Source organism: Branchiostoma lanceolatum, chromosome 9 (assembly GCF_035083965.1).
Source record: "Branchiostoma lanceolatum isolate klBraLanc5 chromosome 9, klBraLanc5.hap2, whole genome shotgun sequence".
In the NCBI taxonomy this organism is placed as follows: Eukaryota; Metazoa; Chordata; class Leptocardii; order Amphioxiformes; family Branchiostomatidae; genus Branchiostoma; species Branchiostoma lanceolatum.
In genome coordinates this window covers 9,307,173-9,322,256 of record NC_089730.1, presented here as the reverse complement: position 1 = coordinate 9,322,256, position 15,084 = coordinate 9,307,173, and the positions used below count along the sequence as shown (strand labels likewise).

At 39.5% G+C, this 15,084-nt stretch overlaps 2 protein-coding genes across 3 annotated transcripts; both read left to right on the top strand.

The window, feature by feature from the left end:
* The first annotated feature begins 1,222 nt into the window (after positions 1 to 1,222).
* On the top strand, positions 1,223 to 8,285 carry LOC136441597 (TNF receptor-associated factor 2-like). The gene is made up of 5 exons (XM_066437971.1): positions 1,223 to 1,301; positions 3,245 to 3,399; positions 3,784 to 3,859; positions 4,225 to 4,326; positions 4,678 to 8,285. Exons 2-5 carry the CDS (start codon positions 3,254 to 3,256, stop codon positions 4,882 to 4,884), a joined length of 531 nt encoding a protein of 176 aa, XP_066294068.1. The 5' UTR covers positions 1,223 to 1,301; positions 3,245 to 3,253; the 3' UTR covers positions 4,885 to 8,285.
* A 158-nt stretch (positions 8,286 to 8,443) lies between these two features.
* LOC136441596 (TNF receptor-associated factor 2-like) lies at positions 8,444 to 14,376 on the top strand. Of its 2 annotated transcripts, none has more exons than XM_066437969.1 (3): positions 8,444 to 8,634; positions 9,226 to 9,312; positions 9,965 to 14,376. In XM_066437969.1, exons 1-3 carry the CDS (start codon positions 8,497 to 8,499, stop codon positions 10,970 to 10,972), a joined length of 1,233 nt encoding a protein of 410 aa, XP_066294066.1. In that variant the 5' UTR covers positions 8,444 to 8,496; the 3' UTR covers positions 10,973 to 14,376. The 2 variants fall into 2 exon arrangements, with proteins under 2 accessions (XP_066294066.1, XP_066294067.1); XM_066437970.1 differs by lacking the exon at positions 8,444 to 8,634 and adding an exon at positions 9,063 to 9,082.
* The last annotated feature ends 708 nt before the right edge of the window (positions 14,377 to 15,084 follow it).

The window sequence follows — 15,084 nt, the reverse complement described above, 5'->3', positions numbered from 1 at the left end:
CTGTTGGACTTACGTCATACCATACTTTCGACATGAGTAAGCTTCGGCTCTGATATTAACAATGCTGCCCGTTACCATGTACGCACGTGGTAAGAGAGATTCCAAGTCACTTTAAAGTCCAGTCAAAAAGATATAGGCCATATAACGTTAGGGTAAGTCTTCCAAATACTTGTCCTTCTTGATTACTTTGTGATCCTTTGTGAGTAATTTGAACACAAAAGCTTATTTCATGATGATACCTCCCGTGCGCGGAACAAGTGCTGCAGACATGTCCAGGCAAACCACACAATGTTGTCGCTTTCCTTGTACGTCAATATACTCTCTATCGTCTCATGGTAACTTTTAAGTAAGTGTAGATTCCGAATGATTCGTCGCATTGGCGTGAATTTAAGCTCAATCACACGCGAATTGGAACGCCTGTGAACAGTATCAATATCACTGAAGTTAACATCATTAATTTCGAAAGTTACCGAAGTTCCCATGCTTGTGCACGTGCTTTTACTTCTTTTTTCAGCAATGGCACTGAAACTTCCGTGTCACCCATCCATGTCAGTTTGACAGCAAGCCACTAGAGGACGTTCTAAACATGTTCAGCATAAAGTGAACATTCACTAAGTTAGCTACATCACCCCGAGATTTTTTGGTCTCTTCAACTTGCGGGGTAGTATATTGTAAGAACTGTTATAAAATTCTTCACCATGTTGCAGCTACCGGTACCGGTAGTACCGATCGCGATCTACTTTCTGAGCACAAAGTTGAAAGTGAAAACCCTGTAGTAGGCTGACACTGGCCGAGCGTGGCTACGACCGTCATCGCCTGGCAGTGCCATTAAAGCTTACATAAGTCGCAGTAAGAATATTCTTCTTCTGTCCCCACCGCCATTTGTTACAACAATATGATGGAAAGATGATTTGACATTGCCGCAGTCGGCATTGTAAACAGTTGTACCGTTAAATCTCTTAGCAAATCATTAACTATCAGGTTTAAATACTAGGTTTAGTGTGTGGTTCGGATTTGTACATGTTTCTTTTTGTGGTGTTCATTTCATCTGTTGGCGGAGTTGAACAGAAGACAATCACACCAATAGAAAGGGACACGTTGAACAACGAAAGAAAAGACGCGGTCAATACGTTAGTACTGGTAAGTTACATCTGCTTGGGGACTGACTCGAACTGTAATTGTTTCCCATCAACCCTTGCGCGTTACGGTTCGGTGAGTTCTCCTACTTCCGGGAGCGACGTCGCAGGGAAGTTAGCGATGTTGATGTGATGTGATTGGTGGCGTTTATTGTGAATTCTGAGGTAAGGAAGCTCACACGTATGGTGACGTGTTTCTTAAATATATAGAGCAGACACCAAAGAGTCTACTCTCCAATTCCAAGGTCCAAGCAAGTCAAAATGCAAGTGTGTATTTCAAACAAGTCTAGGTCGTTTAGCCTCTAATCAGAGGGAGCCAACTCAAATTATGACCGGCTAACTCTTCTTCGCTCCTATCCGTCTATTTGGCCAATCTCTGCTCTTTCAAGTTGCCTCTGGGGCCCGATACAGGTTACTCACTGTTTGAACTGTTTGAAAAAACGTCATTTTATTTCATATTTTTTGTTGTACAAAGTCTGTTGGCGAACTTTGGGCTACATGTTTAAAGTTCATAACCTGAAATACCATGTATGTAACACACCTTTTGGAGGAGTTGTGCGCACGTTCACAGCTTCAACTCACGATCCCAAAATGTTGCATTGATACTATGTAATGTAACAGTGGGGATCAACCTCCACTAACTGACCAGTATCATCTGCTATGATGGGATTTACCAAATTTATGAGCAAATGATTCTCTCTAGGCAGAGGTTGGTGGGATATGTTTGAAAGGTATACAAACAAGCTGGAGGGTTAGGTCATGCATTTATGTTTTGTGGTAAACATTGCATTAGTATATTGACTGAAAAGGATTGAAAAATGAAATGAGAATATGCCAGGTCTAAGGAAAAAACCTGGGCTGTCCAGGCTATCATTTTAGGATAATGATACTCTTCCATTCAAACTCCATACATATGAATATGGGAGACCATAAATCATTGTTGTGCGGAGTTGTCATGCCCCTCGGGAGTAACTTGAAGTGATTGCTGTTCAACACTTGAAAGAATATTAACACTTATATCCATATGTATATGTACAATGTATATCCTTTCTTGGTGTAGTGTTGTTGTGAAAGAAGTGGTGAGCATGTCATGGTTCTTTTATAGGCGCATGTTCCCACATCAATAGTACTTTAAACATTTGTCTAAAGCTAGGTAACTACGTTGTAAATTTTGTTCAATTGTTAAGAAGTTAGTTCTGATTTACCAGTAAATGGTTTCTTCATAATGATTATTGAGAATTCATATTTTTTTGCTGTCCACAAGGCAGTTATAACCTCTCTGTTCAAAACTCACTGAAGACCATAAGGGATGTAATTTTACTATAATCTGCCAGAGGGCGCAACTGTATTGGTGTGTATTATATGAATTGTATATGAATGGGGGAGCATCAGCCATCCTGATGGCCAGCATAGGTAGACAGCCCAGGCTTTTCCGCACTAGTAAGCCCTCCAACGGTTACACATCCCAAAACAATCGCTATTGTAAAAGAAAACATGACACTGTAAAAGAATTAATTATTTATCAAGTCATAAAACCCTGAACTGCCTATAAGATTGGATATTGCTGTAACCAATAGCATTTCCAACAGTACATGTACTATTCTAATTATACATTTTTTATATATAGAAGTAATCATAGATGTAGACATAAAGTAGGTCTTCAGCTAAAGATGTGAGACATAATGCTTTTTCAAAAGGTCTTGAATCTCCAAACTCTCGGTCCACTGAATTTGAATCATATTAAAAGGGGTCGGGTCACTAACCATTACCCTGCACAATGGCAAGCCAATGAATGTAATGCTTGCAGCATCATAAGCTCATGGAAGCCTTTTTAATGACAAGTTTCTTCCAGTTCATGTCCTCTATTTGTGTTGCCAGGTTACAGCAAGTGTCTGCATCATACATAAATTGATACCTGTAATTCTTTCTTGGCCTTCTTATTTTTTCCTCGAGTTGGCTCACACAAAACACATTTAGTTATCTTTTTCTTCATTTCCTGATTATTTCACAAGGAAACTCATGGACTGGAGTTCTCTATTTACCAGACAGGGGCTTGTGGAAATATGTCAATAACCCTAACAGTAATAGGCAGTGCTCTTGTTTTTCAGATCAACAGAATGCCTGGGTATCCACTTGAAAACTTTGAAGTTAAAGTGGAAGACAAGTACCTGTGCTCGCAATGCAGCCAGGTTCTAAAGGATCCATTCCAAACTTACTGTGGACACAGATACTGTGGAAGTTGCTTGGAAGAGATCTTCAGCAGGTGTTTTTATCAGTACTTGACAAAAGACAGTAAAGATATCAATTAAACTTATTGATTAAGCATATACCTTAGCACAATTTTGGATGAGCAATTGTGATACCAAAGGGAACAAATTAGCAATGTGCTTTATTTAGACTGGTATTTTCCAATTAATCAATCTATCCAAGAAAAAAGTACCCTGTAGTACATCATTTTACCTCGCAAACAAAACATGAAGGTTATTCTTCAGTTGGATTTTGTCACAAGACCAATATAGGTAATCATACAATTGTAAATCTTAAGTCATAAAAAGGCTGTTGGCTCTTAGGTGTTAGCATTAAGTTACAGCTGTGTGGTGTTTGTCATCATAATTTCTATAAAAAATACCTCTTCTATGATTGACAGCTCTCCAAATGTGCAGATGTGTAAGAAGTGCCCACAGGATGCCCAGACAGAAGATTCTCTCCTCCGAAGGGACCAGGTGCAGGATTTGTTTAATAGCGTTTTCTGTCTTGATAGATGATAATGTAATAAAACTAGTAGCTATTTTCAGGTGCAATGATATATGTTAGAATAAAGATTTTAAGAGAACCTAGCTACACGTATAGTGAATGCCGAAGCTAAGTATATTCTCTTACAATTCTAACTGGGTCTACTTTTTGTGTTGATTACAAATTTAAAAAAAATCTTTCTGCATCTATATTATTTTATATTGCCACTTTAAATCTAAGGTACTGTTTAAGTTTCCTGTGATGTAGAAATTGAAAAACATTGTCTCTGTTGTCATGATAGTTAGACTTTTTTTATTAACAATGTAATCTTTTTCTGTTTATCATATGATTGTAGTCATTCCCTGACCGAGCTATAAAGCGTGATATTGGAGTTCTTGCTATCAAATGCACGAATGCCGACCTGTGTGACTGGAGGGGAAAAGTTCAGGAGTATGATGTAAGTGGACAGCTTGATACTCTTCCATAGTTAAAGACTACAAGTAAAATAATTTGTAACTGTTAATACCTCATCATGCCTTGTACATTTTACACTTACAAGGAAAACACTCTATTGAATAGCAGTGGATACAGTTTTGTACGATGTTGTTAAAAATACCAATGGTATCTTTGGATGGCAAAATTAACAATTTTATGTCATTGAATTATGCATCATTTTGGTTCTTTGAAAATGTGGATACATTCTATAGCCATCCAGAATTGAATGTTACAATTTTTTTGTCAAATTTTCTAGAATAGCAATCTGATAAAATTGCTGCATCTTTACACCACTTTTATCCCATCAATGCAGGCCCACCAGGAAGACTGTGGTTTCAGCTTCATCCCTTGTGTCATGCAGGGATGTGACAAACAGGTGATGAGGATGGACCTGGCTGCACATCTGGAGAAGGAGTGTGCCATGCGCCAAGTAAAGTGCAAGTTCTGCGGCCAAGAAATCCTATTGAAAGAGGAGAAGGTACATTTATCTATAAATAGTCAAACATTTATGTTCAGGTAATTTGTCTGCCAAGCCTGATGCTTTGTAACTTGAAAAACTCCAACCATTCCGTTTAAGTGATGCCATACAAACACCTGTTTGTTATGCATCTACTTATTTATGTATTCATCTACTTGCAAAATTGATAAAGATATAGTCAAAGATTAACATGATAAAAACGTTTCCTTGAGTGTACTTGCAACAACACTCACAGACAACCAACCAGAGACGTTTAAACAACAGGGCATGTGTATTGCCAGAACCACTCTTGGCATAGAATTTGTCAATCATCATTCAGAGGATATCAAGTTATGGACAAAAGCAAGGGCTGTGCATGTATGACATTACTCATGACAATGGTTGTGTCAGTACATACATGAATGTATGAATGTCAAATGAAAAACCTGGGCATAGGTGTCATCTTGTATTGATCGTGATCTATTTCTCTTGCTCTTAGACTCCCTGCACCCACCCCACCTATACGCTCCATATATACTATGTACTCTGCTATTTCTATGTTTGGTGTGGAATCTTATATGTTTTTGGTCTGTTGTACAGTACTTTTTAAAAGGTGAGTATATGCATCCTTGGATCTTGTTGGTTAGAAATGGACTAAGTGCTAACCCTTTTGGATGTATCTGGTCAAATTTTGTTATTAGTGTCAATTTTTTGTGCTAACCTTTTGCTACATGTAGTCTACCATGTTGGATGTAGGGAGGCCAAAACCAATTGATGACACTGCCACATGCTTCCAGTTTAGAGAGCAGAACCTAGTATACCTGGAGGATGATTTCCAAACTGGGATTCCTATTGGAGGTTTTGTGTTTTAACATTTGACTGCAGCTTGATGTCAGAAGGATCTTGAAGCCACTCTTGCCACTGCATTGTGACCTTGTAAAGAATGCCACTGCATTGTGACCTTACCACTGCTGTGAGGAATCTCCTTCCCTCGACAAAGATGGATGCTGATATTTTGGGGCTTACTTGTCCAGGACTGACCTACTAGGCGCACACCAGATCGACTCCAGAGCATTGGAATGGGAAGGAAAGTAATAGGTGCTGCAGAGAAGAAGTGTTCACCTCACAAACCCAGAGCTGCTCAATACAGGCCCAGAGGTGTCAAGGGGAAGCCAGGCCACTGGATGGTCGCCCTATAACACAAGTCACAGTGGGTGAGGTGGTGCTGGATGTGGAAGCCAGCTTCTGTTACCTGGGGTACATGCTCTGTGCAGGAGGTGACCTTGCCGTTACCATCAGATACTGCGTTGCTTGGGGAAGATTTAAGAAGCTCCTGCCCATCCTTACTTCCAGGCACTTACCCTTCAAAACCTGTGGCAAGGTGTTTGAATCATGTGTACTAGTATAAGCAGCCATGCTCCATGGGAGCGAATCTTGGGCCCCTACTTCCTCTGACCTGCAGCGACTGCGCTGCAGCAACAGAGCCATGATCAAATGGATCTGTGGCGCCAAACTCTAGGACGAGACACTGTCTGCTAGTCTGCATGCTAAACTAGATGTAGGTGTGGCAGACATCACCTCAGTGCTGCGGTCAACTCGGGTGGTACGGACACGTGGAAAGCTGGTGGCAGCATCAACACTATCACAAGACTGCAGTTACCAAGCAACAGAGGTTTTGGTAGACGGTGTGAAGACCAGCCGTCTGCTGCCCACCCCTGTTTCAGGGACCCCAGCAGCAATATAATCAAATGCCGGATACAACTACTACTACTTCTACTACTAGTACCATACCACATCATGCACTGCCAGTGGGAGTGATTCCAGGGATGGATGAACCTCATCTACCCCTCCAGACCTTGATCCAATCATAATCAGGTTCTATCATCTTTTACAAGAGTGAACATCAACTTAAGACAAGATAGCCCTGAACCCCCGGCTTGAGATAATAAGTGCCAACTGGGCCACATTAACACACTACCTAATCATACAGGCACTTAAAAGGGCATCTCAAGAAGAAATCAACGTATATGACATCAACACAATGTCATACACATGACCTGTGTTCACTTACAGTCTTGTCCTATCCACCTTGCCAACTGCGTTAACTGACTTAATAGTTGTTGAGGAGCTACATTGTCCGCGCCTCAGGAATCCTGATGTATGGCCAAGGATGGGTTTACTTCTGAAGTTTTCCTGGTGCTGAAGAGCCATGCTTCCTTTGAGAATGTGGAAGAGTTCGCATTCAAGTTTGTATATGGTTACACAGTCTGTTAGGCCTTTGTTTTGAATCTCCTTTTTATAGATAATGCACTTGAAGTTTATTGCACATTAAGCCACACCAAGCACTTTTCTAAATGTGAAGCTGTCATCGCTTTGTGTATTGTTATGTCATTGATGTTGCAAAATTTCATTGTTATGCATGTGTTGACTAAACAAGTAGATGTCATAAAAAATTAATAGATGCATAGTCCAAAAGCACCAACAACTTTGCTTACTAGACAGCATAACTGTCATCATACACTGTGTGGTCCTTTTTGTCTTAACTCTTGTTATTCCATATTCCTTAACTTGATTCAGAAACGAAGTTGTCTTCTTGGCCAAAACATTGTCCCACAGCTGGACACATACTCTCATGCCAGGCCTGCTTCTTGTATCTGTTAAATGCACCCAGAGCATTTCATAGGACTTGAAAATTGGAAATATTCTAGTTGGTGTAATATTTGTGAAATTGACAATTAATGCCACTGTTTACCACATTTGTGTTCGGATTTCTTTTCAAAAGTGCGCAAAAACGGCACAAAAATAATCTACATGGTAATATTTTAGTTTCACGCGGCTACTGTAAATACTGTAGATACCATAGTCCCGCCAACCTCCGTCAAAACGTAGAAATTCAAATTATACTAAAACCTTTTTCCAGTATTCAAATTTGTTTGTTTCTACTACTGGCAAGGAAAGCTATAAATACTTGCTTTTAAACCTTTACACCTGCCCCTTCAAAGTGAAAAGGAGTTATTGCTTTTGATAGCATTACAAAGGAACCTAAATCTTAAATTATTTTCAAATCAACACTCTAATTATGGTTATGTAAGAAAACTTTTAGTCTAAGAATAACCATGCTCTTAATCTTATCTGACCATGACAAAAACTGAAGTGATAAAGTATCAAAAAAAATTGTAGCACAACCAATATGTTTGCCACATTATGATATAGAACCCATTCCTTTCAAATTCAAACAATGCCAAACTCTTGCAGTACATCCAACTATTCATAAAAGAAACCAAAAGATTTGAGTAGCAAAACCCCCATCCAACCAGCCTTGTAGTACCCACTAACAAATTTATCTGTATATTGATTTCCATTTTCTTACATTTCAAGATTACTATCATATAGTTTATTTTGAATTATTTGTTGCTCCTGTGCTTTGCATGTCCGCATTTGTTTTTCATTTTCAGTATTTTTAGTATCTGTTTTGTACTTTTGTATTGTACTCTGTTGATGGCGACACGAAAATAAGCTGTAGCTTGAGGATGTCATCATCATGTCCTGTATTTAAATTTTGCAATCAAAAAAATAGATAAAAAAAACATAAGATATTTGGGCAACTATGATTGAATAAACATATCAAAGTTCAGGTATGGGTTTTCACATCCAAAAACTAATCATCACAATGTGATGAATATACATGTACTAACTATATATATGAGCCAAGCTAACTCTTGTTTCAAATTTCAGGACCATGCCTCCTTCATATGCCCTCAATATCCCATGAACTGCGACTACTGTGGCAAGAAGAAGATCCCAAGGGAGAAGGTGGGTTGCTACAACATGCTTATAAATGCTTGAATGTTACTTGCATACAATGTCATGTATATTTCATGTCCACACACAAATCATTGTACATAGTTAATCTACATCATTACTAGAACACTCCCACCAAAACAACATTGTAAGTCAGATACATGTAAAACTCGTTTAACTTGATAACAGTTGAGACTTTATTTGCAACCAGAAATTTGCAACAGTCAGTAAGTTGCTGGTTGTGAATAAAGAGGTTTGTTATTCAGTCATTTATGAACCTGATGAAATTATTGACAAACTCATTAACCATTTGAATACAATTCAAATAATGTCAAGAACAGATTATAACTGGTTATAATTGATTTTAGTTCTACAAATGTCATGTATGTTGATATGTAATGTTTTGAATACCATCAGGGATCCTGAATACTAAAAGGGGAAAGTTTTGGGTGCTATGTAGGTGAGTGTAAGGTAGGAACTGATAACATAGCTTGCTGCTTATATTGTGTGACTTGACTCTTCTTCATCTAGATAACACATGGATGCACTACCATATGTACCTTTTTTTGCTCTCTAACATGTTTTAATCTTGTCACCCTGCAGATGGCGCAGCACTTGGACCCCAAGAAGGGAGACTGCAAAAGGCTGAAGGTTGCCTGTCCATTCATGAATGTTGGTTGTCCTGCTAAGGTCAGTTTTCTGATATCACCATACTGTACACCATGTCCTATGGACAGTAGTTTATCACACCTATTAAACATTGATGTTTTATTCACTAGTGAGAGATAAATTTCATTTCTTTGTTGCTAATTGCGTTGACATCAAACATTTCATACTAAGTATTTTGTTCACTGCTTATTAGAAACAGTAGAAGTAGAAATTGGTAGAAATTTAACTTTTCCATCCATATCTTTCTATGAAGTTAACTGATATCAGTAACACATTACCCTGTCAATATTTGTAAAACATCCATCCATCTTTAAGTTGCTAGACTTTCTTGTTTTACCCTGCATATATAGCTACACTGATTTCATTTTATTGCAATTACAGGGAAAACGTATGCTGAGACATCTTTTCCGATGGAGATTTCTTGATGAGCTTGAACATTTCTTATTTACAGAATTATTTAAATTTGGGTCTTTTATGAATTTAGCAATTTCTAGCATCTTTGACAGATGAACAGATTTTGATGATCATGAAGATGGATGCCATTGTTGGCATGTTGACCCAGTGGCTTGTCTAGGGATTTAATGGTCTTTTGCTGGGAGAAGATCAAGATCATGCCGAGTTACACCTCAGATGTGTAACTATGCCTTATCTGAAAATATACATAACTTTACAGGTTGACAGGGAGAAGCTGAATGATCACATTGGCAAGAACCAAGTGGAGCATCTGAACATGGTCATGGAGAAACACCTGACACTTGAGCAGGCTGTTGGGGCAGGAACACAGACCCACACCGTCCAGAGGGCAGAGCTGGAACAGTTTGAGCAGCAGAAAGACAGGGAAATGAAGGCTATGTCTGATAAGATTGGTGAGTTGGCTAGCAGGGTATCCCAGGGTGGGTCAGGGCCTGGTTCAGAGCAAGTCAAGATGCTTGAAAATCGCTTGCAGCAGATGGCTAGTAAGCAGGAAGAGATGAGGCATAAGTATGTAGCAATGGAAACTAGGGTCGCTACCTTTGAGGGTATAGTTGCTGTCCTTAATCGAGAGATAGAGAAATGCTCAGCCACCATCGAGGCATACGAGAGGCAGCGACGTCAGGACAGAGAGATCATAGAGTCCCTTGAGCGCAAGATGAAGTCTCAAGAGCGAATCATCGCACTCAAAGATGTGGCCCTTGCTGAGCAGGATCTCCGTATCACATCCCTGGAGATGACATCTTATGACGCCACACTGCTGTGGAAAATCCAAGACTTCACAAGAAAGCGTCACGACGCCATCACCGGTAAAACGACCTCCATCTACTCCCCATGTTTCTACACCAGCCGTACAGGGTACAAGATGTGCGCCCGGATCTACCTGAATGGAGACGGGATGGGGAAGGGGAGCCACATCAGCCTGTTCTTTGTCCTGATGAGGGGACACTTTGACGGGCTGCTCCGCTGGCCATTCCGTCAGAAGGTGACCTTCATGCTGCTGGATCAGAACAACCGTGAGCACGTAATCGACGCCTTCCGGCCCGATCCGACCTCCTCCTCCTTCAAGCGCCCAACCAGTGACATGAACATCGCCAGCGGCTGCCCGCTGTTCATGCCACTCAGTCAACTGGAGAGTACACGCCATGCCTATGTCCGCGATGATGCGATTTTCTTAAAAATCATTGTAGACACGTCGGATTTAAACTAAGGGCTGCCACCATGTCACCTTCAAGGGGAATGGACAGTCAGAGAGGTGCAAAGTTGGCCTGTTCAGCCAAGTGGCTCAGGACAGAAATATCACAAGTCTACATGTATACCACACATGCACAAACGTCAATGAAGATCTCCTATGATGCAGAAGTTGACTTCTGTATAAAGCAGATCAGAGGTTATACAAAGCAGCAGCTAAAAAACCTGTTAGCTGATTTTCCTCAACAAAATGAACGTGTTGTTGGGTCGATCATATCGACTTGTGATGTTTTATTCAGGCCCTGGCAGCAATATATATGGTCACACACATGTACACCTTGCTCTCTGTCCATTCCCCTTGGAGGTGACGACTCAGGGGTGGCAGAAATCTCACACCAACAGGCATCTAGATATGACGTGAAGAGGACATGGGCACTGAAACTTGTAAGAAAATGTGTATTTTCTAAGCGTGCAATGCATTCTGTAAAAGATTGGCAGGATCTTGTAGATGCTATCTGCCCTACTAAAGGTAACTATACAAATTCATCAGATAGGTATAAAGAAAATGCAAGCAACTTTACCCTATTTGGGATACCTCCATACCCAATCTACAGTTTGACACCATCAAAACATAAATTGTACGTAACACTAATGCCTTTAGCAGAATATAGCAATGTAAGGCAGCATGTTACATCAAGCAGCAATGTTTACTCAATTAAAGAGCTGTATGAACTACCTTGCATTTTCGTCAGATGACATTGGAGTCCGTGAAGTAACAGTATGGCATGATAGAACAATGGATTGTGATCATGCATATTATACTGTTACTTTACGGACTTTCCTTTCTATGGACATACAAGCTTAGATTAATTGAGTTTGCATGTCAGTTTGACGAAATCTGTTGCTTTGCACTGGTGTATTCAAGCCAGACCATTTTCACTTTAACCAAACAAAAAAGAACCTGTTTGACTAATGCCATTGGTCTGGCTAAATGGTACCACGTGAGATGCGTCCCCGCCGCGGTATTGGAAATATTCTGACCCCCCAGTAGGGTTGAAACCTGGAAACTTTCCTCTTTCTTTTGTAGTGATGATCAAAGTAAATAAACCCACCATATTTGGCAGTTGGCCAAGACATTGAAGGTGCTTTTGAATGCATGATCAAAATGGCAGTTGGCCGAATGTAATTTTGACAAATGCTTCAATGCCGTAGTTACTGTAGTAGAGACATACCTTCAAAAGTGCCTCTCCGTTTTTCAAGTCCTGCAGAGGGATCAACATAGCCAAATCTCACCAGATGTTGTTCACCCTAAACTGCTGCTTAATTCCACCTAGAAAGCATGGTGATCTGATGTCTAACAGAAGTACAAATGTAGGAAAGAAACACCCTTGAATAACAACAAGTCCTACATGGAACCATATTTATGATGTTACAGTATCAAGTTTTATTCAATTCAATTCAAAACAAATCGTACAAAGTTCAACATCATCATACTGGACATGTCCATTGGAATTGTCCAATCTCTATTTGGATTTTTCACAATGGATAGGAGGAGGTATTCCCCATGGGAGAATGTAAAGCTAAATGCATTTTGCCTCAATGTAAAAGGACAGTAGTAGCAGATGCCAATTTTTCACAGAATGTTGTGCCTTCAAGTCTGTATCACAGAACAGTGGTGAGTAAAGAAGTATTTTTTTTTATCCTCATGGATAGATATGATGACCTGATAAGCAAGGACAAACTATTTGGCAGCAGAAGAAATGCCTACTGGCAAGATAAGTTAGATTCTGCATTGCAGTGGAAAACTACAAACCATCTGGTTTTGTTTCCTTTTTGTCCGGTGAGGAATGATTGATTTTTTTCTGATCAGATGCCTGTTGGTGTGACGTATCTGTCATCTGTATGTTGGGCCCTATGTTTCGGCTTTTGTAGCAGGAGACGGAATCTTTGCTGTTAGTGCTATCTGCAAGCAAAGAGGAACAAGGAGTCAGATAAACAACACCGCGTTGCACATGAAGAGGAATATACCTCAAAAGGATCTGCTCATGTCACTGGTTGCCACACATCTACATCTGTACAAGCCAACATTCCACACTTCAATATACAAGAGTGCATAAGTCTAATAATGCCACTGTCTGATTCCTGAACATTTCTGAAGATTTCCTTAACTTAAGCCCCAAAGCTACACTTGAACTAGTCTTTTGACAGAAGCTGTGCACTGAATTTGCCCCCCAAATGTCAACCACTATCAAATAGCTATGGAAAGTGCTGTAACAGTTGCTATTTGCTTTTAATTATCTGAAATTACCAGGTAAGTATTCATATTCATTATTGAACATATTATCAACTGGTTAATTTTTTAAAGATTATGTTTAGACATTGAAAGAAATGGCAGTAAACAATATCAAGGATACATATGAATGATCATGTGATTGAAATGTAGTACCACATATTAAACAATATGATACAGAATAAATGAATAATGAGCCTATAAGGTTTAAACATTTTGTTTTATTTTAGGAAAACAATAAAGTCAATAGTAAACTGTAGAAGTACAAGCCCTGGGTTATACAGTACTACATGTTATTACCCATGTTCATGTATCTAAAGACTGCTTTGATGTGCACCAGCACTGCAGTTATTCAATAAGACCTCAGTCAATGACAAAGTACCTAACACTAATGGCGTAATAATACAACTACTTACCACAGCATGAGTAATCCTTTACAGCAGGTAGTCGCTTTGTTGGTTATATTAGTCTGATGTCATGTTATAACAGTCCAAATCATAGCGCACATGAAGGTGTCAGCCCTAAATATGCAACCTATGTACATACACTGAGCATTGTGGTGTCATTACAGGCACATAATCATTTAAGTGTTTGAAGTTGCACATTTGATTGTTTCATCCGACATGTAATTTCTATAACTAGGCTGATAATAGTCAGTAATGGAAACTGACACATAACAGCATACATGTGTTGTATAAACTTGTATTTAAGCAAGCTTACTTAGATTATTGCCAGTATTGCAGAGTGTGTGCATTTGTAACTTGGCTTTTATGCATTTAGCTATAGTAAGCATGTTATAGTGTTGGCTGCACAGCTATAAAGAACTTTGAGTAAGCAACTTTAGTAAGTTATCATTAATGATGTACGCTGTGACTACTAGAATGTAGGATGTATTCGTTCAGTCCAGGTCATATTTGCTGCACAAGAAAACATAATGTTGACAATTGTAACTAACGTACAAAGAATGGTATGTCACTGTTGTGTACACTTGTTTAAGTTGTGAAATAAGAATGTTATAGATTAGTAGTTTTGTTGATGTTCAGCTTTCTACCCAAGTATAGAATTTACGCAGTGTTTTCTTGTTATAGAAAATGTAAATTGAGTACATTCAAAATAAAGCTTTGCAAGAAGGACTAGTGTGCTATATATTTTTTTTGTATCAAGACTCATTGATTAAGCCATTGCCCTAGATTCCAGTAATAGTGTTTAGGTCTTCGACCTTCAACTAAGACAACAAATGTGAAATAAGGTGAAAACTTTGCATTGTTTGGAATGCCTAAAGTCGAGATGACCCATTTTAAAAGAATTTCTTTTACAATTCTAATACATGTACATAACAAATTTCTTTCTTTTTTGCTTTTTAATTGCTTTGAAGAGTGACTTAAAGGCACCCAGAGCATTTTATGAGGCTTGAAAACTGAAAAGACTCTAGTTGTTGTAATCTTTATGAAATTGACATTTAATGCCACTGTTTACCACATTTCAGGTAGGCCATTGAACACGAATTGGCGAAATTCGAAACACGAATTGCGCCACGTAGAGGCGCAATTCGTGGCGCGCAAAGCGCCACCGGGGGGCTAAACTCGAGATCTCGAATTCGTCCACGCGGAAGCGGTAGCGCGAAGCGCAATACAAAACCGGCACTGACATGGCTCGCATAGCGCCACCGGGGGGCGAAACTCGAGATCTCGAATTCGTCCACCCGGAAGGGACAACGCGAAGCCCGCAATGCAACCGGTTACTGACATCATGAGTTACGTAACTATATGTCCAACCAGTGGTGGCAGCGAAGCGCATATTTACGAAACACGGCTTGCGATTTAGCCATTCTGTTAATGTTT